Source organism: Macaca thibetana, chromosome 7 (assembly GCF_024542745.1).
Source record: "Macaca thibetana thibetana isolate TM-01 chromosome 7, ASM2454274v1, whole genome shotgun sequence".
Classification (NCBI taxonomy): domain Eukaryota; kingdom Metazoa; phylum Chordata; class Mammalia; order Primates; family Cercopithecidae; genus Macaca; species Macaca thibetana.
In genome coordinates, this window is record NC_065584.1 from 128,112,383 (window position 1) to 128,140,373 (window position 27,991).

Here is a 27,991-nt window from a genome sequence, read left to right on the forward strand (position 1 = left end):
CCCCCAGTTCAGTGTGTAGCTATATCGTTTCTGCGTGAGTCAGTATTAACGTTCCTCCAGTCTACAGACTAGACATCCCAAAGCCTTGTAGTGGAAGCGGACGTTTCACCAAATGCACAAGTCCTGGATCCCTAGGGTATTTACTTTCCTCTTACCTCACACTGCACAGCCATTGGTTTCTAGCCAAGGTCACTAGGTGGCTGCAGAATGGTCATAACTACTTTTTGAGTCAGGTAATTTGTCCGTCACATGGTGTACAATTTCTCCCTTCAGCTGATCACTTACATCTCAGTCCCGGCAGACACCTCTGTCCAAAAGAAAAGAGTAGGTGAACAAGAATAATTCCATCAGAATCTGTCCATATTGTCCGTTTTAATTAGAATTTCTTTAAAATGTCAGGACTCCAATGAGAAAGTAACCAATATTGATTAAATATTCCACTTTAGGGTGACTTAAATGAACACGGGTGTAAATTCCTTATATAGAACTCGAAATAAAAATATGTTGAGGAGAAGGAAGAGCAAATAAGATTTCTGGCCCAGTCAGCTTGAGTGGTTTTCTTTGTTTTGTGTGTGTGTGGTTTTTTTTTCTTTTTTAAACCTCCAGATCATTATCATAGTAAACAGTGATTCCTTTATCCTTGGGATAGCTCTATATATTCAATATATATAATTACACTATTTAATTTTTCCCCTCCTGGGGACCCTTGGTTTAAAACTATCCATGTTCAGAAATGTCAGTAAATGTTGTATATAACTTTTATTTGCTTCAGACTTGAGTCTTCACTTCTTAGCCTCAACCAACTTGCTGAGGGTTACACGGAAAAAGTCCTGTAGTAAAGACCACCTGAATCAGAATGATGTGTTAGAGATGGCAAATTTTGTGTTTAGCTTGGATAGATTTTGTGTCCAGGGCATTTCTGGGGCTAACTGGCAGTACAGATTACATATATAGATAATTCTTATACATCTGTGGAACTCATGTTTTCTCTTAGGAACAACTCTTCCCAATTATATAATCATGCTGTTAGCTTTGAGGGGGTGTCACTGAGTTTGTCAGGTCTGAGTGATGCTTTTTACTACAGGGGTCATGCAACAATTTAAAGTAGGAATTAGGCCGGGCGCGGTGGCTCACGCCTGTAATCCCAGTACTTTGGGAGGCTGAGGCGGGCGTATCACGAGGTCAGGAGATCAAGACCATACTGGCGAACATGGTGAAACCCCATCTCTACTAAAAATACAAAAAAAATTAGCCGGGCGTGGTGGCGGGCGCCTGTAGTCCCAGCTTCTAGGGAGGCTGAGGCAGGAGAATGGCGTGAACCTGGGAGGCAGCGGAGCTTGCAGTGAGCCGAGATCTCGCCACTGCACTCCAGCCTGGGCGACAGAGCGAGACTCCGTCTCAAAAAAAATAAATAAAATAAAAAAATAAAGTAGGAATTGTTGGAGAATAGCGGGCCACTAGAATATTAGTTTAAAAAAGGAATTTTGGGGCCAGGCACGGTGGCTCCCGCCTGTAATCCCAGCACTTTGGAAGGTCAAGGCGGGCGGATCACCTGAGGTTGGGAGTTTGAGATCAGCCTGACCATCATGGAGAAACCCCGTCTTTATTAAAAATACAAAATTAGCCGGGCATAGTGGCACATGCCTGTAATCCCAGCTACTCAGGAGGCTGAGGCAGGAGAATAGCTTAAACCCAGGAGGCAGAGGCTGCAGTGAGCCAAGATCATACCATTGTACTCCAGCCTGGCAATAAGAGTGACACTCTCAAAAAAACAAAAACCAAAACCAATTTTTTGTTTGAATTGAAGGGGGTCTTTCCTACTTGAAGTTGTTGCACGTGCTACCCTAAAAACTACATATCCCATCAGGCACTGACTATCCCAAGAATTGGGTAGATCTCTGCTGTGGTGTCTGCTTTTAATTGGTTTAAAAGAAAAAGTCATCCTCCATGATGTCAGCAAGGAAGATGAGTTTTCTGAATGAGCAATTTGGAGTTAAAGAAGTCTCCTGCTGATGTCTTTATTTCTTCACATTCCACTACGGTTTTTTTGTTTTTGTTTTTGTTTTTGAGATGGAGTCTCACTTTGTTGCCCAGGCTAGAGTGCAATGGCTCCATCTCGACTCTCTACAACCTCTGCCTCTTGGGTTCAAGTGATTTTCCTGCCTCAGCCTCCCGAGTCGCTGAGTTTACAGATGCCCAGCTAATTTTTTTGTATTTTTAGTAGAGATGGGGTTTCACCATTTGGGCCAGACTTGTCTTGAACTCCTGACCTCAGTAGTCCACCTGCCTCGGCCTCCCAAAGAGCTGGGATTACAGGAGTGAGCCACCGCACCCGGCCTTTTTTAAAATTTTATTTAAGACAGAGTCTTGCTCTGTTGCCCAGGCGGGAGTGCAGTGGCATGATCTGGGCTCACTGCAACCTCCACCTCCCAGGTTCAAGCGATTCTCCTGCCTCAGCCTCCTAAGTAGCTGGGATTACAGACACACACAACCAAGCCCGGCTAATTTTTGGATTTTAGTAGAGACAGGGTTTCACCATGTTAGGCTGGTGGCAAACTTCTGACCTCAGGTGATCCACCCTCCTCGGCCTCCCAAAGTGCTGGGATTACAGACATGCGCCACCTAGCCCAGCCTCGGTATTTTTATTTATTAACATTTCAGCTGGAAATGTTTTCTGACTGCTATATTCCTTTCTACAGTTCAGGAGTACTATCTTACAAGAAACAGTTAAAGAATCTTTAGTAAGAGTAAAATGGGCTGGGCTCCGTGGCTCACGCCTGTAATCCCAGCACTTCGGGAGGCCGAATCCCAGCACTTTGGGAGGCGGATCATGAGGTCGAGAGATCGAGACCATCCTGGCTAACACGGTGAAACCCTGTCTCTACTAAAAATATAAAAAATTACCTGGGCGTGGTGGTGGGCACCTATAGTCCCAGCTACTCGGGAGGCTGAGGCAGGAGAATGTCATGAACCTGGGAGACAGAGGTTGCAGTGAGCTGAAATCGCACCACTGCACTCCAGTCTGGGTGACAGAGCGAGACTCCGTCTCAAAAAAAAAAAAAAAAAAAAAAGAGTAAAATGGGGTCTGGCCCTGTGGTGCATGAAAAGAGATGGGCAAAGTCAATGTTATTCCTGCCAGATATACCCCAACTGGCCAAGGAAGCATGGAGAGTCCCTGAGAAGCATCAGGAGAGTCCGTGGCTTTTGGAGTGTGGGGTATCCAAGACTCTTAGGAGACACAACTCTTTAGAGCCCTTAGGGGAGTCTGTTTCTCTCACCTTCAGATTTCCTAAAACATCTACCTGCGAGGGCCTCAAGGTGAATCAAATCACCTCTCATGCTACCTATGGAGAGCTTGCAATGTCCCATGGAAAAATAAACAGAATCCCAGTAGGGTAAGCACCAACACTGTCCTCACACTTTCTGGGGGAATAAAACAAGGATCCAGAGGTAAGGTGTGAAACTGCAGATCTAACATGAGATAGGGAGGTCAGGGAACTGGGAAGAAACAGCAGATTTCGGGTATCATGAATAAGAGAACCAGATTAAGGAGAAGGACATGGAATCTGAGAAGGGGTTCATACAAATTTAGGATGTCGGTAGAAAGGCTAGAATACTTGGATGCAAACTGGAGGGCATGCAATACACATGAAGCTCAGCCCAGGAAAACCACATGCATGAACAGGATGGGGATGGAAGTTCTTTCTTGATAGTTTCCATCACATCAAAGCTTCACCCTTCTGATCTACTGGAAAACCCCAGACTTGCTAGGATCTTTGTACTTCATCAGAAAAATGAGGCAAATGCCCTAGAAAAAAGAAAAAGCACTGATTTTCTGCTCGAAACTCAAGAATTCCAATGTAGGTCTATCAGTATGGGTAGGGCCAAGGGTAAACATAAATATGTAACCCTAATACTAGGCACTGGTGATGGAAAAAATGTCCCCAATGGAGGATCAAGAAAAACACATCCCAACCACTTTCTCAGTCCCCAATCTTTCCTATGCCTCCTCAACATCTCCTTAAAGGGACTAAGGATATGCGGGACAATAATGTCTATGCAAGACAGCTTCCCATTCACCAGTGACTAAAGCCCGTAACTCAAAAGGGTTATAACCTGACCACCTTCTAAGCTCTGTCCTTTGTTTGCCCCAAGGATACAATTGAGGCTTCTGTGCCTCAATTTCCCCCGTGATCTTGTGGCAGGAGGGCAGGAAAGTTACTGTGTCTAGCTCCTTAGAGTGGCTAGAAAAACATTTGGATTTGAAGATGGTGGTAGTAGAGGGTTAGAGTGATAAGAACAGATTCCAAGGCAAGAGATTACTCCTGTATTGAACAGAATTGGGGAATGAGTAACATTAGGAGGTGGTGAGAAAGGAGAACAGGAAGGGATGAGCAGCCAATGCTACAGCTACCAGGCAGTCCGGCCCCAATCCCATCCAAGCCACTAAATGCAAGTTACATAACCTCAGGGCAAACAGGAGAAAGAAACAGGTGGGCTCTCCTACCAGAAGTGCAATAAGCAAAGCAGTCAGTCCCAGCCAGGGTAGTGGCAGCAGCCAGCTTGGTGGCAGGGGGTACCGTAGAGGCACTCGGGATCATCCTGGCCTGAGCGCAGCCAGTTCCGGAAGAGGCACAGGTGGTAGGAGCACTGGTGCAGGTGATGCGCCAGCGTGGCATTCAAGGAGACTGGCCGGCCCCCTGTACAGTCAGAGGAAAAACTGCGCAGCAACCAGACCACAGGGTGCTGGTCATCCAGCAGCTCTGGAGGGGGTGAGGGGACCACAGCAGGAAGCACAAAGATAGAGAAAGAGAAGAGGGAGAGACAATGAGGGGGGTACTGACTAGCACAAGCCTTACTGGGAGGTGGGGACACTCAGAGCCAAGGTGAGCTAAGAGAGAAGCAGAGATGGTCAGAGCCACTGGGCATCTCTTGCAGGGAAGAAGAGTGGTGTCATCACACAACGAGTCTGAAAGAAGGGATAAGTGAGACCTCATCATACAGCAATGTCCTCCCCTTCCTCCTTGAGCATAATTGAGTCGGTGCTTGTAGACAGCAGTCACATCGTTGTGAACAGGGGTGAGCTGGCAGTTTTGTGGCTGGGAGTCTTGACTACAGCTTCAAGATCCCTCATCATTGGATGAACCCTACTTAGGGCCTGCATTCTCAGGTGAATGGATTTATGAAGTAGGGATAAAAATGAAAAGTTCAAAGTCACTCAGAGAAGAGTGTCAAGGATGGTACTGATATCAAGACAGTCAAGCTAAAAAGGCTCTTTTTTAGGGCAGGCCTTCTGGACCACACTCTAAGATAGCCAAAGACAGGGATGGTATTAGGCAGCTGGCACAGGTGACTGACAGGAAACCAGATGTAGAACTCGTTTAAAATGGTATGTGTGGAAAATGGAATCAATATGTGAAAATACCAATATTGACTAACCATCCTTGACCTTACTGTTGTTTAAACAATCACTTAAAAAAAAAAGTACACATAAAACTCAGGACTCAGAGATACTGTATCCATTACGAAGCCGAAAGTTAGATAAAATTTTACATTTTCTTCCCACTGCTGGTGAGTCTAACTGCACGTTTTTCAGCTGGTGAGTAGAAAAGCTTTGATTCTGAACCCCTCATTTTAGCTACTTGGCAAACTTTGTGGATGCATGTAATTGAACTACAAAAGGTTGAAGGCAGTCAAAGGCATGGGGAGAGGGGTGTAAGAGGAACAACAGGGAAAGATCTTAGAGAAAAGGTATGGGATCTTAAGACATGATGTGAGGATGGACAAGAACTTGAGTACAGGATGTTGGTATAGAGAAGGTAGAATCAAGGCAGCTGAGGATGACTGCTCAAAACTCCCAGACCAGGACTGACTCCACAAGGTGATCCCATGAGACTGTGGTCTTCAGTGACCTTAGCTTGGATGTCAGGACAGATTTCAGCTCTACCTAGGCTAGTCTTGTGAGCACTAACTGTATGTACCAACGGTCACATAGTTACATGGGTCCCTAGAAGATAATGGGCTTGACAAATCCAGTGGTCACACGCTGACATTCGGGATGAGCGTGAGCCACAGTCTTTCCCACTTTATTTATTTATTTTTTTTTTTTTTTTGAGACGGAGTCTCGCTGTGTCGCCCAGGCTGGAGTGCAGTGGCCGGATCTCAGCTCACTGCAAGCTCTGCCTCCCGGGTTTTTACGCCATTCTCCTGCCTCAGCCTCCCGAGTAGCCGGGACTACAGGCGCCCGCCACCTCGCCCGGCTAGTTTTTTTATATTTTTTTAGTAGAGACGGGGTTTCACCGTGTTAGCCAGGATAGTCTCGAACTCCTGACCTCGTGATCCGCCCGTCTCGGCCTCCCAAAGTGCTGGGATTACAGGCTTGAGCCACCGCGCCCGGCCCTTTCCCACTTTATTAATTTACTTTGGTGAGTTCAGTGTACACTTTAGTAACAGGCTATACTTGTGTGCTGGATATAGTTACAGGATATAACAGCAGCTTATCAGGGACAGAGGCAGGGATAGGCTGAGGGCTGCTCTCCCATCAAAGTGTGAAGACACACTGCCTTGCCTCTTTTCCAAAGCCAGGTCCAGTATGTCTAGCTGCTGTTTCAAAGCCAGATATCATGGCAAGGAGATGGTGATGACAGAGCTGCTGTGACTTATCTGCAACTACAGACAAAACATCCACTTTGTAATTGCTGGTCAGTCAAGCAAGATCTTGGCCATGGAGGAGAGCCTTCATATTTCTTGAGGGTCAAATTGAATCTACATAATCTTCCTCAGCAAGTGACATACAGTTCCAAATTTCTGCTGTTGTCAACAGGTAGAACCCAGATTCTGGCTTCTTAAGCATATTAGCCTCCAAGCTCCAGCACAAGAAAAACAAAGGAGGCCACAAGACCCCTGAGGAAGTGTGCAGGGTATTGGAGATCTTAAATTTGTTTTCCTGCACAATACCTGCATTATCCAGCTCTTTTTTCCTCACCTCCTTTTGGCAGAATTAAATCTTCTTTAATGGGTGAGGCTGCTAAACAGGGCTTCGGGGAGCTGGAGGTACATAGGTCTGAGAGTCTGTTTTATGGACTTGGTTCTTTTCTTATGGCACCTAAGAACTAGGAGATATGTGATTTAGCTCTGATTTGAGTAGCCCACGTTCCTCGTACTATACTGTGGACCCTAAGTCCAAGTCCCAGGCTGTGCTATTGATGCATCAGGTTCTATTCTGGAGATGGCTGTGGCACATGAAGGACAGAAGAGCTTGAAGCTCAATGAGCGGGCACACCCATGAGGCTCTGAATGGGAACTCCTGCCACAGGCACAATTGGGAGCCTGGGGGCGGGGATAAACTGAGCCAGCATAGGCTAGTCAACCTAGGGAGAGATTTCAGCAGTGCCTTGTGAAGATGTACAACCTGACTGGGCTAAAATCTAGCAGCTGTCACTTGCTAGGCAATAGGAGATTAGCACATAGAGGTTTTCTAGTCTAATTTTACTTCCCTCAGAGAGTCTTAGCTCTTGAATAGAAGAAAACCATACCTAAAAAACTAGATTTACCTTGAAGACAAAATATAATACAGAGAGAAAAATAAGGATACCAAGGATAAAACTTTGAAAGAGAGTGAGCCTCGGTTCTCCTGCTATACCCTACAAAGACACCATACCCCTCAATTTATGGTTTACAGAGATCTCCAAGCCCTCCCACCGCAGTGTGGGCAGACCCGGTTCTTCAATGTTCTTAAAATATTATTCATTCCTAAGCTCCCCCAGAATCCCCAGCAGACATCTCAACTCTTCAAACTTCTCTGCGATAGCTTTACCATAGGTAGGCTGGTGCCACATGGAAACTACACTTAAAAACTCAAGGTACGGTCCTTTTTCTTTTACCTACTACCTCCTACTCCTTTCTTTTTATTTTTTATCCCAAAGCAACCTGGGCTGTTGTTTTCTAGGCCCAAGCACTAGGTTAGTAGTAACATAAAGCAAATGTCAGGAGCACAAGAGCCATACAAAATACATATAATGGCAGGAGAAAGAAATATGAAGATGGGAAACTATATACTCAAGACTAACATCCATATAAGTAGGCTTAGGAGCTGGGAACTGCAGCACTGCTCTAAAAGAGGAACAAACTAGTTATCCACATCCACCCCAACAAAAGAGTTGGAGAAAAAACAGAAAGATCAAAGTTATATAAGCTGAGGAATTGGGGGTATTGGGGAAGAGAAGAAATGGAATCAATCTAGGAAACAATATTCCCATTCTAAGAAAGGGAACCATCATATCTGTACACAGCCTGGCAATCATGTAATAGGAAAGGGAGAGGTTTTGATGGTGTTTTGGTGGTGATGCTGACAAAAGTGATGACGGTGATTATGGAAGTAAGACCCTGAGTTGCCACAGGGATGGGGAAGCCAAGCTGCAGCCAAGACTAAGGCTGTCACAAGGAAACCATCCCAGGAGGGACACTTAGTGAGTGGCTCAGAGACAGCAGGGTGTCAACTCAGTGGAAGGAGAGGCAAAGTCAGTGTCAAAACTCAGAGTCAAGTGTCTAGAGGTGACATGATGAGGAGGAATGACACTGAGTCAGAAGCAAATGTACTGTTAGTCGGATGCTTTGCAAACGATACAGAAAATTGTTTTATGGTCGGGACAAACAAGAGTTCTGGGGAGAAAAGACATCATGGGGATTATACCCACCCTTGTCCCCACGCTCTGCTCTGGAGTTTGCCCACAAGATAGTCTGTCATTTTATTTTATTTTATTTTATTTGTTTATTTATTTTGAGACGGAGTCTCACTCTGTCGCCCAGGCTGGAGTGCAGTGGTGAGATCTCGGCTCACTGCAAGCTTCGCCTCCCAGGTTCATGCCATTCTCCTGCCTAAGCCTCCCGAGGAGCTGGGACTACAGGCACCCGCCACCACGCTCAGCTAATTTTTTGTATTTTTAGTAGAGACGGGGTTTCACCGTGACACCCAGAATGGTCTCGATCTCCTGACCTCGTGATCCACCCACCTCGGCCTACCAAACTGCTGGGATTACAGGCATAAGCCACCGCGCCTGGCCAGATATTCTTTACTTTAAAGTTAGTTATCTGATCTGCTCCCCTCCCCATCTCTTGGATTTCTAACTAACACATGTCAATCTCTTTTCCTTTGGTAAATCTCTTAGGAATCTATGTGTCATCTCTACTACAATACACCCCTAAAAACAACCCTAATTTTACCACTGTGTCCTCTTTCTGGTCATTTGGAAATAAAATCTTCATAGAAATATTATCCCTTCCCACAGTCTCTTTCCATATTACCATTTCTGCCTTAGCTGAGCAACATTCCCTTCCCTAAACCCAATTTGCTGGATTTTAATTGAGGTTCCACTACATTCTTCCCAACCATGCATCATCCTCCTTGGTCCTTACCCCTACAGGCCAGAATCCAGGAAAGAGTACAAACTGATGCAGCAGGACTGTATGTGGGAGATTATGAAGGGATAAGCATAAAAAAGTAGTATTTTTATGGCAAGAAGGAATGCAAATGGAGGGGTAGAAGGGGTCCTGGTTCTTTCTCCCATCTATTACTGATGAAGAAAACTTGTTATAAGTTATAAGGCCAGTGTCATCTTTTTTTTTTCTTTTTTGAGACGGAGTCTCGCTCTGTCGCCCAGGCTGGAGTGCAGTGGCCGGATCTCAGCTCACTGCAAGCTCCGCCTCCCGGGTTCCCGCCATTCTCCTGGCTCAGCCTCCCGAGTAGCTGGGACTACAGGCGCCCGCCACCTCGCCCGGCTAGTTTTTTTGTATTTTTTTTTAGTGGAGACAGGGTTTCACCATATTAGCCAGGATGGTCTCAATCTCCCGACCTCGTGATCCGCCCGTCTCGGCCTCCCAAAGTGCTGGGATTACAGGCTTGAGCCACCGTGCCCGGCCTTTTTTTTCTTTTTTTTTTTTGAGACTGAGTCTCACTCTGTCACCCAGGCTGGAGAGTGCAGTGACACAATCTCAGCTCACTGCAGCCTCCGCCTCCCAGGTTCAAGCGATTCTGCTGCCTCAGCCTCCCAAGTAGCTGGGATTACAGGTGCACGCCAGCACACCCAGCTAATTTTTCTATTTTTAGTAGAGACGGGGTTTCACCATGTTGGCCAGGCTGGTCTTGAACTCCTGACCTAGTGATCCGCCTGCCTCGGCCTCCCAAAGTGCTGGGATTACAGGCATGAGCCACCGCGCCCGCAGGCCAGTGTCTTCTTAAGCATGAATAGGTCTTGAGCTATGTCCTTGCTGAGAGACAAGTGAAAAAAGGAGTTATCCCCCAAAACCCACCCACATACCATCTCGGTGCTTCAGACTGGCAGGTGGTAGCTTTTTGCCATGGCTGTGGGCGTAGTCCTGAAGATGCGGGGTGCTGGAGGAGCCACCCAGCACTGTGTGCTGAACAGCCCTGTGCACTGTGAGCCTGCAAGGCTGGGAGTGTGTTAGTAGTCACGTAAAGCCACAACTATCACACAGAACTATACACAACTTCACATGATAACATCAAGACACACACAGCCATTCAGAGCCACCACCATGTAGCCATTCCACATAACCACAAATGGCTTTACACTTCTGCATAGTCACAGTGGGCAAGCAAAAGGGGGATTCTTCTGAAGAGCTACATGGCAGAGACAAGAGGCCACTACAAATGCAGGGTTAGTCATGTTAGGGGATTCAACACACTGAAAGGGATAGACTGTGCTCTCCAGGTGGCTCTCAGAAATGCTCAAATTATAGGTAGGTCCCTCTAGATTCCCCCTAGATTTAATTGGACACCCTTTACCCTGGATATATAGCTTAAGAAACTCAGAAATCTAGTCCTTGTAGGTTTGAAAGGAAAAGCCTTTGACTGAAGCTAGAGACTGATTCTGAACACTCAGCTGGCACCCTTCCGATCCTTCCTAAGCTTTTCATCCAACATCCCCTCCCTTCAGGCCTTTTTACCTTTCCCAAGAATGAAAGTATGAGGCTCATAATTTTTTTCTTTTTTTAAGACAGGATCTAACTCTGTTGCCCAGGCTAGAGTGCAGTGGCACAATCATAGCACGCTGCAGCCTTTGTCTCCCAGGCTCAAGTGATCCTCCTACCTCAGCTTCCCAAGTAGATGAGATTGCCAGCACATGCCACCTTGCCTGGACAATTTTTTTTATTTTTCGTAGAAACGAGGTCTCACTATGTTGCCCAGTTGGTCTCTAACTCCTGAGCTCAAGTGACCCTCCCACCTTGGCCGCCCATAATGCTGGGATTAAAGGTGTGAGCAACAACCCCCCGCCTCATTGAATGTTTTAAGCTAGAAGGGACTCAGAGATCATCCAGTTCAACTTTCTTATTTTAGAGATGAAGAAACTGAGATCCAAAAGGGACCTCCTTTGCTCAAAATCACACAGTTCTTTAGCAGCTAAGCTGGACTAGAATCCAGGTCTCCTGACTCTGAGGACCAACTGTATTGTTAGAAAATAAATAACTATTTTTCAGGAACCAGCACAGTTTCTGAAAATAACATGGACAGAAATTGAAGGGCATGTGAAGAATCAGTTGATTATATGTAAAGCATGCCCATTATGTGATGAGCACCCTACTAAGAAGGAATACAGGAAATAACAACAAAAAGGTATGTTTTTTCTGCTCTCAAAAGTGTATTATCTCATAAGCCTATGCTCAAAGCCAGTTGCCCACACATATAAATTCAAAGAAAGCAAAGAGAACTCCATTGCCAATGAGAGGATTAAATAAAATTTGAATATTCTCTGAAGTATGGAATAAATCAGACCAGTCACTGTCTCCAACAGCTGATCTAGAGGAGGGTTAGGATTCGATGGTTCCTTCTCCTACTATAGCCTATAAAGACAGAGTGGTCAAGAAGAAACAAGACTGACACCCAAGTTCTCAGGATTTGCCTCCCTATTTCCAAATCCATCTTAGCCAAGACCCTGGATTTGGCTTGTGACTTAACATTCATAGGGTTTCCCTATAGATGGAGTGGAAAGAAGTTCAATTCCCTTGAGGCCACCAAGAAGGGACCATGGTTTCAGGGGTCCCAGGACTTCGGGGTCACCAGAGCAATCAGGAAGTTCAGATGGCTGATGATTCCAACCCAAGAATTCAGGACCTCTCCTCTATACAGCAACTTCCTCCACCTTTCATGTTCAAACAGGCTCTGGAATGAGATTCCAGAGAGAAATAACAGTTGCTAAATATGACTGCTTTTCTTCAGCAAAGCTAAAACTAGCTGGCTCTATCCCAGACCACCCTAAGTTTTGTCCTACAAACATTTCCTCCACTGAATACTTTTCTGGTACAGTCGTGCCAACTCTGTTCTGCCCAGTCCTCAGATCATCTCAGAGGGTGGTCTCTACCTTACCACCACCATCTGCCAACCAGTTCCATACTTCTGCCTTGTTCTTTAAAGCATTCCCATGGCCCACTTAACTGGGCCAGACACACCTATCCTCTTTTCTAGTCTGTCTGGAACCTATTCTTTACTGGGACTTCTGGGAAGAGAGGCCCATGTCATAGATCTACACTATTGTTGTTTTGTTTTTTGGTTTTTGGTTTTTTTTTTTCTTTTTCTTTTTCTTTTTTTTTTTTGAGACAGAGTGTCACTCTGGCACCCAGGCTAGAGTACGCTGGCACAATCTCAGCTCACTGCAACTTCCATCTTCTGGGTTCAAGAAATTCTCGTGTCTCAACCTCCCAGTAGCTGGGATTACAGGCATGCGTCACCATGCTCAGCTAATTTTTGTATTTTAAGTAGAGATGGGGTTTCACTATGTTGGCCAGGCCAGCCTCGGAACTCCTGACCTCAAGTGATCTGCCTTCCTCGGCCTCCCAAAGTGCTGGAATTATAGGCATGAGCCACTGCGCCTGGCCAGATCTACATACTTATCATTTATTTCTCCTGCCCCAAACCATCTTTCTCATTTCAGGAATGTAGAAGGCAACTTATTCTCATAAAATTAGCCTGGAAAGTTACCAAAACCTTTCTCCCTCTTGCTAGTCCAAAAGCTGACCATTTTGGGGCCAAGAAAATGGGTGCCAAGGACGAAAGCAACAGAAAAATTAGAGGCGCTAAAGAGAATGATAGGACAAGATAGAAAGAGCAAGGGGACCAAGTCCAGACCCCACACAATCATGTCTGACCTCCAGTTCTAGTTACTGGCTCACAAGGCACTGTGCTCAGAGATAGTTCCTCCCAAGGACTGCCCCCCACCCAAAGAATACAATACCCTCTGAGGCTTGGTCCTTCCTGCCGTCTGTGCTCTCACAAAAAGTTGAATGATATTCTCTACCCCTTTCCAGGGATCCAAAAATCAAGAGACATTTCCTCAAAGTCCTGAGAGATGCCTCTGCCACTACACCAGTCTCAGACTTGTCAATTTTCCAGAAGGAAGGGGAAAAAGTTACAGGATTAGGTGATGATGGAGGAAAGGGCATGGCGGTAGGAAGGGTAACAGCGGGGATGTGAAAAACACAGGTTTCAGAGGAAGACATGGCACAATTCTTCAAATGAGGAATACATTTACGAGGGTTGCAAGTACCTCTATTTATAGCTCTGTCTCTGATAACTCTGAAGGTTCAGAGTCTCCATGGCCCCTTAAGGTCTGGGCTAGACTGGAGGGACAGATAAGGAATGAGAGGGAAAGCCAGAAAAATGTCCTTTGGCCAGGGAAATGTGATTGGTATAGAAAACCAAGAGATAAACACCTTTCTGGGATGGAACAATCATCTGAGATCCAAGTTCACATCTAACTATGGCTTTTCCCACTTCATCCTCCCTACCCCCACCTGATGATATTCCACTGACTAGATGGCTCGAAACCCCATGACAAAAGTTTCCCACAATAAAACTCTGAAGAACAGACAGACAGCTTTTCCAACAATAGGTGAGAAATGCTGGTGAAGCCATACCTAAGCCACTCTGCTTCATTTCTGTGGGTGGCCGTGAAGATGAAAAGAGCCGGTAGCCACCAGGCCTTGAGGATGAAGTCTCAGAAAGTACCTGCAGAAAAAGGACTCTATAATTAATCATTTTGCCACCTCAACCCTAAAGTTTTATACTTATCCTGGATTCCTGTCCCTACAAAGCTAATCAATATTAGAAAGTTTGCAAGAACCAAAGGATTTATAGGAGAAGAGGGATGAAAAGGGAAAAGAAAATGCACTTTATGGAGGGAACTGTCTGAGGCATCTTTCTATACTAGAAGCCACTTCTATTTTCAAGATCGCTTTCCCCAGAGCCCTCCCATTCCCAATCTGAGTTTGAGAAATCATTATTCGACCCATTCCTAGTTCTCAGCAGAGCGGTTTCCTAATCGTATCCATCCCCCCACAAGACTCAGAAAGCCAATCACAATGGCTCAGCCACAAATAAGAAAGTCTGGCCACCCTCTCTTCTTTCCATGGAACAGCTGTGGCTACTGCAACCGTACTACATTTCTTGTTCGAACCAAGCAGCCCCCCCCTCCAACTATCTCACCCCTAGAAACATAAAACAGAATTCTTACAATGCCCACAAGGGCCCAATCACACAACCCCCAATACACACACATCCCACCTAGATAGTGTCTGAGTCCCTAGATCCCAAAAGGCAAAGACAGAAGGTAAAACAGGAAGGTGAGGTAGGGAGGGACACCTGTGTGCAGGATGCCAGGTGAGTGGTGGACACAGCCCGGGGCTGTAGGCCGATGGCTGGGGAAGGCCAGGGGAGGTCTCCCGACCTCCTGCAGCGCCGTCCCCGAGAGGGGATGAGGTCCAGGTTCCCCGTGCACTGCATGTTCATGACCTGCAATCAGACCGGGTGGAAAGCCAGTCATGGCTCCTTTAAACCCCAGGATCCCAAAAGTCCCAGTGCCCATAGGGCAGAGCTAATTACAGGGCTAGAGAGGATGACCAGCTAGGGCATAGCTGCTATGAAGGTCATAAGTTTTATAATCTAAAATAGTTAAAAAGTATGAGATGACAAGAGGAGAAGGGATGGAGGGAAGGACAAGTTGTATGCCTATATTTATAGAGCAAGGAAGATAAACATTAATATTAGTATTATAAGACTTTGTGACCAAGGAGCAGAGAGATGATTTTCTTGCAAAGCTGAGGAAAATATCCTGGACAACCATCACCCTGGATAAGCCAGGGTCTAAGCAGCACTAGTAATTGGAATGTGATTACAATAGGAAGCTTCCTATAGGCCTGAAAGAAAGAAGTCAATTTTATCAAGTCTGAGAGATGATATACTGATTGCTTTCCTTTGCCTGTGCCTGGTTTTTTTTTTAATTTTTTTTTTTTTTAATTTTTTTTGTAGAGACAGGATCTTGCCCTGTTGCCCAGGCTGGTTTTGAACTCCTGACCTCAAATGATTATCCCTCTTAGGCCTCCCAAAGTGTTGGGATTCATCCTCCCAGGAATTCAGGGTCTTGTCCCACTCCGGGGCTGACCTGTTATAGCTTCCTTTCAACTATATATTGTCTCTTACAGGATCCTCATTCCCTCATCTCTACCATTTGTGATTTCACCATTGCACGTGACTTTTGAATTTCCAGCTTTACAACCCTTCCCATCACCTTCCACAATAACTCAGTTTGGCTATGGTGCATATAGCATAACATTTAAAGGTATCTTCAAGGCCAGGAGCAGTAGCTCACGCCTGTAATCCTAGCACTTTGGGAGACTGGAGCAGGCAGATGACTTGAGTCCATGAGTTCGAGACCAGCCTGGGCGACATGTTGAGACCCTATCTCCACAAAAAATACAAAAAATTAGCCAGACATGGTGGCACATGTCTGTCATCCCAGCTACTCGGGAGGTTGATGTGAGAGGATCACATGAGCCCAGGAGGCAGAGGTTGCAAGGCTGCAGTGAGCTCAGATTGCAGCCCCGCACTCCAGCCTGGGTGACAGAGTGAGACCTTGTCTCAAAAAAAAAAAAAAAAAAAAAAGGATCATTGTGGAGCCATATGCAGAAGGTATATGTATAACCATGTTTAAGGAAATAAGACTTATAACATTGTCCCAAATTCCATACTCTTCCTAATGCCAGAGCTGTGTTCTAGGTGATCTCTCTGGCTCAGCAACATCCCAGAACATATTTTCTGTTCCAGTAAGAACCTCCTGGATGCTCTGTGTCATGCTGTGCCTAAGTGCCACACCTAGCTTTTCTCCAAATCGTAAGGATAAGCGAGTTTTTTTTTTTTTTGAGACAGAGTCTTGCTCTGTCGCCCAGGCTGGAGCGCAGTGGCCGGATCTCGGCTCACTGCAAGCTCCGCCTCCCGGGTTTACGCCATTCTCCTGCCTCAGCCTCCCGAGTAGCTGGGACTACAGGCGCCCGCCACCTTGCCCGGCTAGTTTTTTGTATTTTTTAGTAGAGACGGGGTTTCACTGTGTTAGCCAGGATGGTCTCGATCTCCTGACCTCCTGATCCGCCCGTCTCGGCCTCCCAAAGTGCTGGGATTACAGGCTTGAGCCACCGCGCCTGGCCGCGAGTTTTTTTTTTTAATAGAAGTCAAAAGAAGGGGCCTTCCTCTCATCCCCCACCTGCTGGCTCCTCACCTGTGTGTTGTCCTCATAAAGCATGATGACAATCTGGGCCATGTAGTTAAGCTCTGAGATGGCACTAAGATAATCCAAAGCTCGCTGCCATTGTGCATCCTGGGTCTCCTACCAAATGGAAAAAGAGGTAAGCCATTGCTTAAGGAAAAGGGAGTCAGGGAATAAGCAGGGAGCTAATGAGAAGGGAGAAAGCTTTCATTTACAAAGCATGAGGAGAAGAGTGAAAGAATGTTGGGAAAAATCTGTTCACAGGCTAAAGAAGGAGGATCTTTACATCAAGAAGTCCTCCATAACGGAAGACACTGAGTAGGGAGTGGACGTGGCTCTCACTGGTGAAACAGAGACGCGTTCGAACGTGGCAACCTGGGGAGAGCACGCCTCGAGAGTACCTGAGATAATAGCTAAATCACTCACACAGTCAGTTAATCCTCCTCCCACCCTTCTGCAAACTCTCTTCTCCCACCTCAAAGACTTCTCTCCTTTCCATCCCAAAATCTTGTCTATTCTTGCTTCCCCAGGCTGTCCCAGCCTTGATTCCCCCAAGACTCCCTGACATGCCCCTCCCTCCATCCAACACCCCTCCCAGCCCTCCCTCACAGGGGATGCAGCTTGTTGACAGACTCATCCTCGTGGGTTCTCTGCAGGTCAAGCAGTATCTTCTGCAACAGTGGAAGACAGAAGCCCACAGCAATTTCCAGTTTCTCCTCCCGGCTGATCCCGTACTCCTAGGGGCCACAGGCCAGGAATAAATACCTCAATAAATCTTGTTTTCTCATGCCTCATATTCCCAGGACCAAGATCACGCCTGTCTTCACCTCACGTCTAGCGCTTCTTTCATATCCACTACACTCCCCCTCTTCCAGGTGTCTCCTGAATTAGCCTCCTGTACTTACCAAGAGCCAGACTGGACACTGAGAAATGTAGAAACTCAACTTATTCCTTCTCTAAGTGGCTTTCCTCTAGTCCCAAATCATCCTTCCTTTCCACCTTTTCTCTCTTTCCTTCCCAACACCCTCATCCCCAGGCTAGGTCCCTTATACAAGACACACCTGGGGAATGACCACATCAGCCATTGCCTTAGAGAGACAGAGCAACTCGGCTGTGCCTTGAAGTCCCAGACTCCCATTGTGCTGCACATCATACTTGACACAGTCATAGATGTCAGGGATCTTACTGATATCATAGCTCCCACTCTTCTGTCGAAAGTCACGCTCCAGCTTGCTCCAACGCTGTAGCATTAGCTCTAGTGTCTCACTGTGGTAGAGCTGCAGGTCTGGAAGAAAGGCAGAAATCAGACAAGAATCAAAGATTTTACCTCCAACCAAAGACCCTGATGACTCTGAAGTAGAACCAGAGGGAGGAGGCGGCCTGGTCTGTGACATTTAGCAGATGACACAAGAATGCCTGAGAAACCCATCCATACCTGAGACCTTGAAGGGAAGATAGTAGTATTCATACCCACCTACAGACCTGGGGTCCTGCATTCGTTCCCGGATCTGGTGGGTGAGGTTTTCGATCAGGGCAAATACCTGATCACAGACCTTCACAGGATTCTGGATGATAGTCATGGAGTTGAGCAGGGAAATACTTCTGGTGGGAGCCAGCTATGAAGAATTGAGAGAAGAAAAGCAAGATAAGCTCAGCACTAATTGCCCAGATTCCTGTGAGCTTATTACACAGAGACTACCCACAATACAGATCTGTATGCTGGTTCACTCCAGTGAGCATTCTTAGGTTACTGGGCATAGTAGCAGCTCTAGGCCTTCAGGTAAGGGCACTGCTCTACCATATAGTCATCTAAGAGGGATTGATTTTAAGAGTCTTAGAGTCCAGAGAAAATAAAACAGACCTAAGGTATTTTCTTGAAGGCTCTAGAATACACATGGAAAATACTGGAGAATAAGGATTAAACCAAAATCCCTCAAAATCTCCACAGAATGTTTTCATGAGTAGAGATCAGAGATAACATCATCTTCTTCCTCTAAACAAGATGCCAGCCTGAGCCTAGAGTAGAAATGCTGCCTCAGAACTGGGTTCCGACTCAGGCTTTTAGGACAGTAACAGTCAATGAGAAATGGGGAGGGAGAATCAAGATTGTGGCTGAAAATGCACAATTCTATTCAGATCCTCACAAGTTTCATTCTTGCTTGCAAAAGAAGGCAAGGCAGAAAAGGAAAGCTGCCTTAGCTTTTTTGAGTTTGACAGTGAGCAATGGATTGGGAAATAAAGGAGCAACATCCTCTTCCTTATCAAGTGCTACTCAGAGAACACAGAAAATGCCATGGAATCATAGCAATGTGCTTACTTAGCTCATTTAAGAACCAATCAGAAATGTTATACAACAATGTAAATTCATGTAATGCTACTGAACTGTACAGTTAAAAATGGTTAAAGTGGTACCACAATTTTACATTTTTAAACTTTTTAAAAAAATAACATATCAGAAGTGAGGAGTGGGAAGAGTAGAAAACCACTGCCTGGTAAATTGTGGCCTAGATATGCAAGAAAAAGAATGACCATATTGGGTAACGGCATATAGTGGAATTAACACTATAAAGCATTGTAACAGCCTGGGCTTTGGAGTTAGACTCCTTGGGTTTGTATTAGCTGGATGACATGGGGAAAATTGCTTAGATTCTTCTGAGCCTAGGTTTCCTCATCTGTAAAATGGGAAGAAAGTCCTTGTGATCTGCAGTCCTCGTAGTGCTTTAAAGATCACCATCAATTCTTTGTCTTCCTTCCCTTTCCTTAAATCTGGCTGGCCCGGTGACTGCTTAACCAATAAAAAGTAACAAAGTTATGTTGTGCTAATTCTGAGCCTACACTTTAAGAAAGTTTCTAAGCTTCTGCTTTTGAATATCCCTACTGCTACCATTTAATACATCCAGCTATCATGCTACAGAAACCATATGAAGAACCAAGTGGAGAGGAGAGGCACTGAGATTACTGGGAGAGCATGCAGAGGGAGAGAGCCAGCCATCCCACAATCCCAGCTGAATTCCAGATGGTTCCAGCTCCAGTCAATATCTGACGCAATTTCAGGAGAGACTCCAAGCAAGATCAGATGGGTCCGGAACTGTGACAGATAATAAAATGTTGTTGTTTTAGGTTACTATGTTTTGGGGTAGTTTATTATGCAACAATGGATAACTGAAACATTCTTTTGTTCAGGGTCCTTGGGATCAGAGCTGTGCTTTGGAATTGAGAATGTGTGGGAGTTTAGAACTGAATACAGTATATATGCCATATGTATATAATACCTCCAACAGGGCCTATGGCATAACCAAACACATTAATATTTCTGCCACAAAATGCATGACTATAAAGTGGGAAAACCAAGGAGTATAAAAGTCTTACGACAGTTCGTGTCAGGTTTGGCTGCCAAATGAATCTTAGTGTCAAGAAAAAAATCTTTTTAATTTTCAAAATTATGGACAAGAGATTGTAGACCTGTACTTATCTCAAAGGGTTGCTGTAAGGATTAAACAATATGTGTAAAACAACTAAAACAGTGCCTAGCATGCAGTAAATACCGTTATTATTGATCCCTACTATTGAGAATTCTAGGAATTGGGGATCCAGGTTATTTTAGTGCCTGACCTGGTCGTAGTCCTCAGGGCCAAAGGGCGCATCCTGCTGTAAAATATGGTGCAGCTGAGCCTTCACCCGGTGCTGGCAGCTGCTCAAGGAATCCCCATCGCTGTCCAGTAGCCCATTCATGTTGGCACTCTTCACCATTTACACTAAAATGGGTGTCAGCTCCTCTTCTACAGCCAGAAGGCCCTAAAGAGAAAGCACAAGGTCTATTTGTTTCCCTTGCAGGTTAGCAGGTTAGTATCCCTAGGCCTAGATGGTCCCAGGGATCGAATGGGACCTGGTTGAAGAGATGGGGCCTACAATCACTGATTATTCTCAGCTCATTCTCAGTAGTACAAAATGGGTCCAATACATGCAGAAACTTCTGAGTTGGCCTACAAGCACCCTGAAATGCTCCAACTGGTTCTCCAAACTCTGCTTCTCTACCTAATGGAAACTGGGACTATAGAACTGTAGTATGCACCTTGGCGAAGGCAGCAGCAGTCATCTGAACACGACCCTCATCAGAGGCATAGATCTTGAGGTCGTGGCGGAAAGTGCTATGGAGATGAAGCAGTCCACAACCAGGGAAGCCAGCATAGTCACCTGGAGACAAAGCAGGGGACCAGGAATGGACTGCTATAAATACTCGTGGAAGAAAAAATATTCATTTCCCCACTGTCTCTGTCACTTCATTTTCCCCAACTTACTCTCTAATCATTTTTATCCCGGCCCTGTTGTGTTTACTCCCCAAAACACTCACCCTGTCCTCCAGGGTACATGCAGCAAAAAGCTCGCCCCAGCTTCTCAGTCTGAACAGGGCCAGCTAGAGTCAGTTCTCCATTCCACTTCAGCACCAGCAACAGGGATGGGGCCAGAGCCTCACTCTGTGGATCTGAGGGAATAAGCGGCAGTGAATGGTCTAGATCTAAGAAAAGTAGTGGGAACATCTAAATGTTAGGTCTTCTGAAGAGGCCAGAGAGGTAATTTGAGGTATAGGTCATCTACAGGCTCAAGTAAAAGACATCTGGTGGGGAGAGAAGATAGACAAAAATAAAAATAAAAAGAACACAAGATCTGAGAGGTAATGGTAAGGGGGACTACATCTTACCTTGCCCCTCATTAGACGCTTTTACTCCATGAGGGTAGTAAGTCAATTGTACCTTCCGGTTTATACCTGAGAAGTGACCATACCTGCAGGATAAAGTCACAGTTTATTTTCTGTTCCAGCACCCCAACTCTCACTGTTATTGGCTCCCTTTTGCTATCCCCTTTCTCACATCTCCAATACAGACTTCAGCTGCTCTAGTTTTCCAGTCTTCTCCTCGATCTCACCACCTGGTTCTTTCTCCAGTTCAGCCAACAACAGCCTTGTGATATCCAGCACCTCCTAGAGGAAATAATAAGGTATCCATGCAGAAGGCCAAGTCCTAGACAGTTACCTTTTGATCCTAGTCTTTTATCGAGACTCCCAATGCCATATCCTCTCTCTCTCTCTCATAGCACTGCTCCTCCTGGCCAGATTCACTACCTTACCTGGAGCTGCTCAGGTCGCTTGAGTTTTAATTTCCCTGTCTTGTAGCCACCATGTTTTTCAAACAGAGCAAAAAACCTGAAGAAATAATGAGAAGCTTCAGTGTGGGATAAGACAGTCAAAGCCTCTAGGAGTTGCACCCCATACAGTCTTCCTCACAAAAACCTATTTGTGTAAATTAGGACACTCTTCCTACCTTGGGTGTTTCACTTCCATCTTCATCTTCTGCTTAGGAGTACGATCCCCATGACGAATAATTGCAATGACATGACGAAGTTCCATCCTAAGATCATAAATGTTATCAGAGCCTCTCCCACACCCCCATCCCACCTCCTGTCATCACATTACTTGACATGTCAAAAAATAGAGGGGCTGAGCAGGGCTCATGCCTGTGATCTCAGCACTTTGGGAGGCTGAGGTGGGAGGATCACTTAGGCCCAGCAGAAACATAGGGTGAGCATAAGCAACATAGGGTCAGCCTGTCTATAAAAAAGTTAAAAGAAAAAAAATTATCCAGGCATGGTGGCATACGCCTGCGGTCTCAGCTATTTGGGAGGCTGAGGTGGGAGGATCACTTGAGCCCAGGAGGTAGAGGCTGCAGTGAACCATGCATGCACCACTGCACTCCAGCCTGGGAGACAGAGCCAGACCCTGTCACAAAAAAAAAAAAAAAAGAAAAAAGAAAAAGAATAGGAAACTGTGATTAGGAATATAAATGGAGGCTGGGCATAGGGGCTCATGCCTGTAATCCCAGCACACTGGAAGGCCGAGGCGGGTGGATCACTTGAGCTCAGGAGTTCAGGATCAGCCTGGTCACATGGTGAAACCCTGTCTCTACTAAAAACACAAAAGTTAGCCAGATGTGCTCACCTGAACCCAGGAGGTGGAGGTTGCTGTGGGCCGAGATCATGCCACTGCACTCCAGCCTGGGCAACACAGTGAGACTCTGTCTCAAAAAAAAAGGGCGGGGAATATAAGTGGAGTTAAGAAGACTGTGTATAAGAGGCCCAGGCTCCGTTAGTCAGATAGTGTGGGGTCAGGAAGTAACCAGTAGCCTGGCTGAAGGAGTCCCATGGGTCTTAAGTAATATTTATTGAGGGCACCCTACATTGTAAGTATTATATCAGAACATTAAGGCCAGGCACACTGGTTTACACCTATAATTCCAGCGTTTTGGGAGGCTGAGGAGGATGGATCACTTGAGTCCAGGAGTTCGAGACCAGCTTGGGCAACATGTCAAAACCCAGTTTCTACAAAAAAATACAAAAATTAGGCAGGCATGGTGGTGCATGCCTGTAGTCCCAGCTATTTGGGAGGCTGAGGCAAGAGGATCATTTGAGCCCGGGATGTGGACATTGCAATGAGCTGAGATCATGCCACTGCACTCCAGCCTGGGTGACAGAGTGAGACCCTCTCTCAAACCAAAAATAAAAAACATAATAAAACCCCCATGCTCTCTCTCCCCTTCATCTACTCCACCTTAAAAGACAGATGCCCAGTCAGATGCCATGGTTTATCCCTATAATTCCAGTATTTTGGGAGGCTGAGGTATGAGGATCACTTGAGCTCAGGAGTTTGAGACCAGCCAGAGCAACATAGCAAGACCCCATCTCTACAAAAAGAAATTTAAGGCTGCGCACAGGGGCTCATGCCTGTAATCCCAGCACTTTGGGAGGCTGAAACAGGATGACTGCTTGAGCCTCAGAGTTTGAGACCAGCCTGGGCAATACAGGGAGACGATGCCTTTACAAAAGCTTTTTCTTCTTTTTTTTTTTTATTGAGACAGAGTCTCGCTCTGTCGCCCAGGCTGGAGTGCAGTAGCGCCATCTCGGTTCACTGCAAGCTCCGACTCCTGGGTTCATGCCATTCTCCTGCCTCAGCCTCCTGAGTGGCTGGGACTACAGGCGCCCGCCACCATGTCCGGCTAATTTTTTTTTTTCTTTGTATTTTTAGTAGAGACGGGGTTTCACCGTGCTAGCCAGGATGGTCTCGATCTCCTGACCTCATGATCTGCCCGCCTCGGCCTCCCAAAGTGCTGGGATTACAGGCGTGAGCCACCGCACCCGGCCAACAAAAGCTTTTTCTTAAATTAGCCAGAGATGGTAGCATATTCCTGTGGTCCCAGCTACTTGGGCGGCTAACCTGGGAGGATTGTTTAAGCCCAAGAGGTCAGGACTACAGTGATCCGTGACTGTACCACTGCACTCCAGCCTGGGTGACAGAAGACTGAAAAAAAAAAAAATTAGTTTTTTTTTTCTTGAGATGGAGTCTCGTTCTGTCACCCAGGCTGGAGTGCAGTGGCGCTACCTCAGCTCACTGCAACCTCCGCCTCCCGGGTTCAAGCAATTCTCCTGCCTTAGCCTCCCGAGCAGCTGGGATCACAGGCACACTCTACCATGCCCGGCCAATATTTTGCATTATTTTTCAGTAGAGACGGGGTTTCACCATGCTGGCCAGGCTGGTCTTGAACCCCAGACCTCATGAACTGCCCGCTTCGGCCTCCCAAAGTGCTGGGATTACAGGCATGAACTGCCATACCCGGCCAAAAAGTTTTTAAAAATTAGTAAGGCATAGTGAGTGGTACTTGCCAGTGGTCCCATCTACTCAATAGGCTGAGGTAGAAGGATTGTTTAAGCCCAAAAGGTCAAGGATGCAGTGAGCCGTGATCGTGCCACTGCACTCCAGCCTGGATGACAGAGTAAGACCCTGCCTCAAATAATAATAATAACAATAATAATAATAAAAGACAGATGCCCAAGTTCAGAAAATCTGTTCAGGCAAAGAAGTCTAGTACGGTTGGGAGGTTGAGGATACAGGCATCCATACAGCAGTCTCCAATCCATTCTCAAACTGAAATCTCAATGTTCTCTCTAGTGTCCCCTGGTACTATAGAAGCAGTGTTAGTCTAGGCCAAGGTCCCTCATACCAGGAGCAACAGTGGGAAAAAAAAAAAAAAATCCTGCCTAAAACTGCACAAGTAAGAATATCTTAAGACTTTAACTTGAGGGCCGGGTGCAGTGGCTCATGCCTATAATCCCAGCACTTTGGGAGGCCGAGGCGGGTGGATCACGAGGTCAGGAGATCGAGACCATCCTGGCTAACACGGCAAAACCCCGTCTCTACTAAAAATACAAAAAAAAAAAAAAAAATCGGCCGGGCGTGGTGGTGGGCACCCATAGTCCCAGCTACTCGGGAGGCTGAGGCAGGAGAATGGCATGAACCTGGGAGGCAGAGAAAGCAGTGAGCCGAGATCCACCACTGCACTCCAGCCTGGTCAACAGAGCAAGACTCTGTCTCAAAAAAAAAAAAAAAAAAAAAAAAAAAGAGACTTTAACTTTAACTTGAACCAGTGGTTCCACTTCTGTGTACACACAAGTAATGTAGTGGTTCTCAACTAGCTGTGATTTTGCTGCACAGAGGACGTTTGGCAGGAGACATTTTTGGTTGTCACAATTGGAAAGGTACTATTGGTGTCTAGTGAGTAGATGCCAGGGATACCGCTGAACATTCTAAAATGCATAAGATAAGATATCTCCTCACAACCAAGAATTATCCAGCCTTAAATCTCAGTAGTGCTGAGGTGGAGAAACCCTGCTGTAGAGAAATTCTCCTACATAAGAAGACTTTTGTGAGGAAGTTCTTAACCTTCTTCATCTCTCTGTTGGTAATGAGAAAAACTGAAAACAGTTCAGAGGTTACAAGTAGAATCAATAAATATAATGTCTTATACAGAAATGACAGACTAATCACAATGTAAAAATAAAAGCTATATGTAATAAATGGACAGTTTCCAAATACAAACTGCAGAAATACACCTGCAGCACAATTCTATTTGTATAAATACAAATGTTACATATGGTTTATGACTGCATATATAATTAGCAGAAGTATAAAACAGGGACTGGAAAGAAAGACATCAAATTCATGATAGTGGTTACCTTTGAGGAGAAGGGAGAATGGAACTGAGGATTCAAATGGTACTTCATAACCTTATCTACAATGTTTATTTCAATTGTAAAAAAAGATCTGAAGCAAATACACAAAAGGTTAACATTTGTTCATATGAATTGTAAGGATATGAATATCTGTTATTATTTTCCAAAAATAAAAATTGAGTCACACATCAGCAATTTTCCATGGTCTCCAAAAGCTCTCAGAAACACTGACCAGTGACTCTAGTAAAAGCCACAAACTCCTTAAGTAAATGAACTTGTCTTAAGAAATGATATCTTATATATGTAATTAGTCTCATAGATTTTGAAAATAATCTTGAATTATTTTCTCTATCTTTATTTTAAACTCTTTCATTACAACTGGGGCTTGCAATTTTGACTAGAAAGTTCTAGCTGACTGCCGGGCACGGTGGCTCATGCCCATAATCTCAGCACTTTGGGAGGCCAAGGCAGGCAGATCACTTGAGGTCAGGAGTTCAAGAACAGTCTGGCCATCGTGGTGAAACCCCGTCTCTACTAAAAATACAAAAAATTAGCCTGGTGGGGTGGCGCGCACCTGTAATCCCAACAACTCAGGAGGCTGAAGCTGGAGAGTCATTTGAACCCAGGAGGCGGCGGTTGCAGTGAGCTGAGATCATGCCACTGCACTCCAGCCTGGGTGACAAGAGTTAAAATCCTGTCTCAAACGAACAAAAAAAAAAAAGTTCTAGCGGACCTTTATATAGACCTCGAACTCTCGATCTTTCCAGTCTTCATCATCTGCTGTCTTTACTTCTCAACTGCCACGGGGGTGCGACATTCCCCTTAGACTTAATATTTCTAGTTGTGTACTGTATGTCATACACACACTCTTCTCCCTGATAAAAAGGCTATTTTTTAAATTCCTTTTCAGTGACCTGACCCAATTTCCCTGACTTGGGACATTCCAAAGGTCCCTGTATAGTTTGAGCAATTAGAATTTTCTTGCATTCTTCATCCTCGCTCTGAAGCAGGGACTTTCTCTCAAGTCTAAGATTCCTAACCCTTTGCCCTTTCTTCCATTGAGTCCTTCCTCGTTTTCTACCGAATGTACAGTCATGGTCTTGAAATTCTATTGCAACTACATAACGAGGCATGGTAAGTAATAGAACAGGGAAGAGCCTGTTTAAAAATAAGTGGCTGAAGAGAGACGAAAGGTCTAAATTCCCAGTTAACAAAGCAAAAATAGAAACCTGACAGAAATAGCTATGAAATAAGCCAGGATTTATTTAGATGCACCTCTGGGAGAAGCTAGACTTTAATGTGGTGTTCCCAGAGCCGCTTCCCTGTTTTCCATGCTCTTCTCCCCATCCGCCTCTCTCCCAAACTGTGTTGCAAAAGAAAAAACTTCACACTCCACACTGGGCTAAAGAGCAGTCTTAGGCTGACAGGAATCAACGTGAATAGACGGAAAGAAGCAAGGAGATAGGCGAGTAAGGTAAGGAGGGAGGGGCAGGCAGGCAATCTTCTCAGGTAAATCAGATCTGGAGAAGGGGTAGAAGGGAGGGTACACGGTGTAATTTCTTTATCCCTTTGACTTTAGGGCTGCTTGCATATATTTAATTTCCTAAATCACTATGCACTTGATGGTGGACTCCATTGGTAGTGAAGAGGAAATATCAATACAAATTCCAGGCAGGAATACTTCCAACACAGAAAAACTCCTCAGGCCACCAACACTATTTTCTGCCCACCTTGAACAGTGGACACCTCACTTCCTTCTTAATGCAATTTTTAATTCTTCAGACACACTCCTCCTTCCGACTCTGATCAACTGTGCTCCTCTCCCTGTTCTCAGTATCAGCTGCTTCGTTCCATCTTCTTTTCCCAACTTGCTACGACTCTTGCCCCAATACTGACTGCAGCCTCCCCATCCCGTCCCGCATCATTGGTCAACTAATTCCGTTAATCCAACTAATCCTCTCACTCACTGATTCCCCAGTATTAAACTCCTTCACCCCCTCGCACGAGTCACCATACTGGGTAACATCTTTATATTGACCCCCAGTGACCCCCCACAAAGACGGCCTGCCATCCATTCTTTCCTCACACCACCCCTCTCTCGAGGCTGTCTTCTCTCCGTCGCAACCCATTCCTCAAGCTACCCCCTTTCCGCTGGACTCCAGCCCCACCCCTCCTGGCGCAGATCCCTTCCACCTTGATCCTCTCCCTTGTACGACTCCGCTCCTCCATCCTCCTGCAGGACCCCCTCTTCCTCACGCAGACCCCCACATACCCATCCACCTCCTCTCCCGCCGACCCTCTCCTCGGTACTCTCCCCGCACAGCTCCGGGTCACGAATACCGCCCTCCCATCCCGACTCCACTAGCCTTTGCCCGCCCCCGCCT

At 45.7% G+C, this 27,991-nt stretch overlaps 2 protein-coding genes across 15 annotated transcripts in view; one reads left to right on the forward strand and one right to left on the reverse strand.

Annotated features, from left to right (window-relative positions):
- LOC126959822 (inositol hexakisphosphate and diphosphoinositol-pentakisphosphate kinase 1-like) lies at nt 1–27,972 on the reverse strand. Its single transcript, XM_050799464.1, is given in 17 exon segments — nt 1–307; nt 4,508–4,763; nt 13,930–14,020; nt 14,654–14,803; nt 16,563–16,670; nt 16,837–16,951; nt 17,160–17,287; nt 17,612–17,835; nt 18,025–18,166; nt 20,163–20,345; nt 20,623–20,744; nt 20,902–21,033; nt 21,250–21,332; nt 21,419–21,528; nt 21,675–21,750; nt 21,869–21,955; nt 27,880–27,972. Coding segments are annotated over 15 exon segments (1,983 nt in total). The 5' UTR covers nt 21,955; nt 27,880–27,972; the 3' UTR covers nt 1–307; nt 4,508–4,530.
- The window catches only part of HYPK (huntingtin interacting protein K), a 171,171-nt gene that overhangs the window by 30,161 nt on the left and 113,019 nt on the right, over nt 1–27,991 (forward strand). The window contains exon 1 of one of the 14 annotated variants that reach the window (XM_050799624.1): nt 4,574–4,577. The exons of 7 other annotated variants lie outside the window; for them this stretch is intronic. The gene's annotated coding sequence lies outside the window, so the exon portion shown is untranslated. Of the gene's footprint in view, nt 1–4,573; nt 4,578–4,769; nt 4,774–4,833; nt 4,838–8,205; nt 8,210–8,681; nt 8,686–21,233; nt 21,238–22,638; nt 22,643–27,991 lie in introns of those variants that run through there. 6 more of the 14 variants (XM_050799648.1, XM_050799604.1, XM_050799644.1 and 3 more) reach the window with 6 other exon arrangements.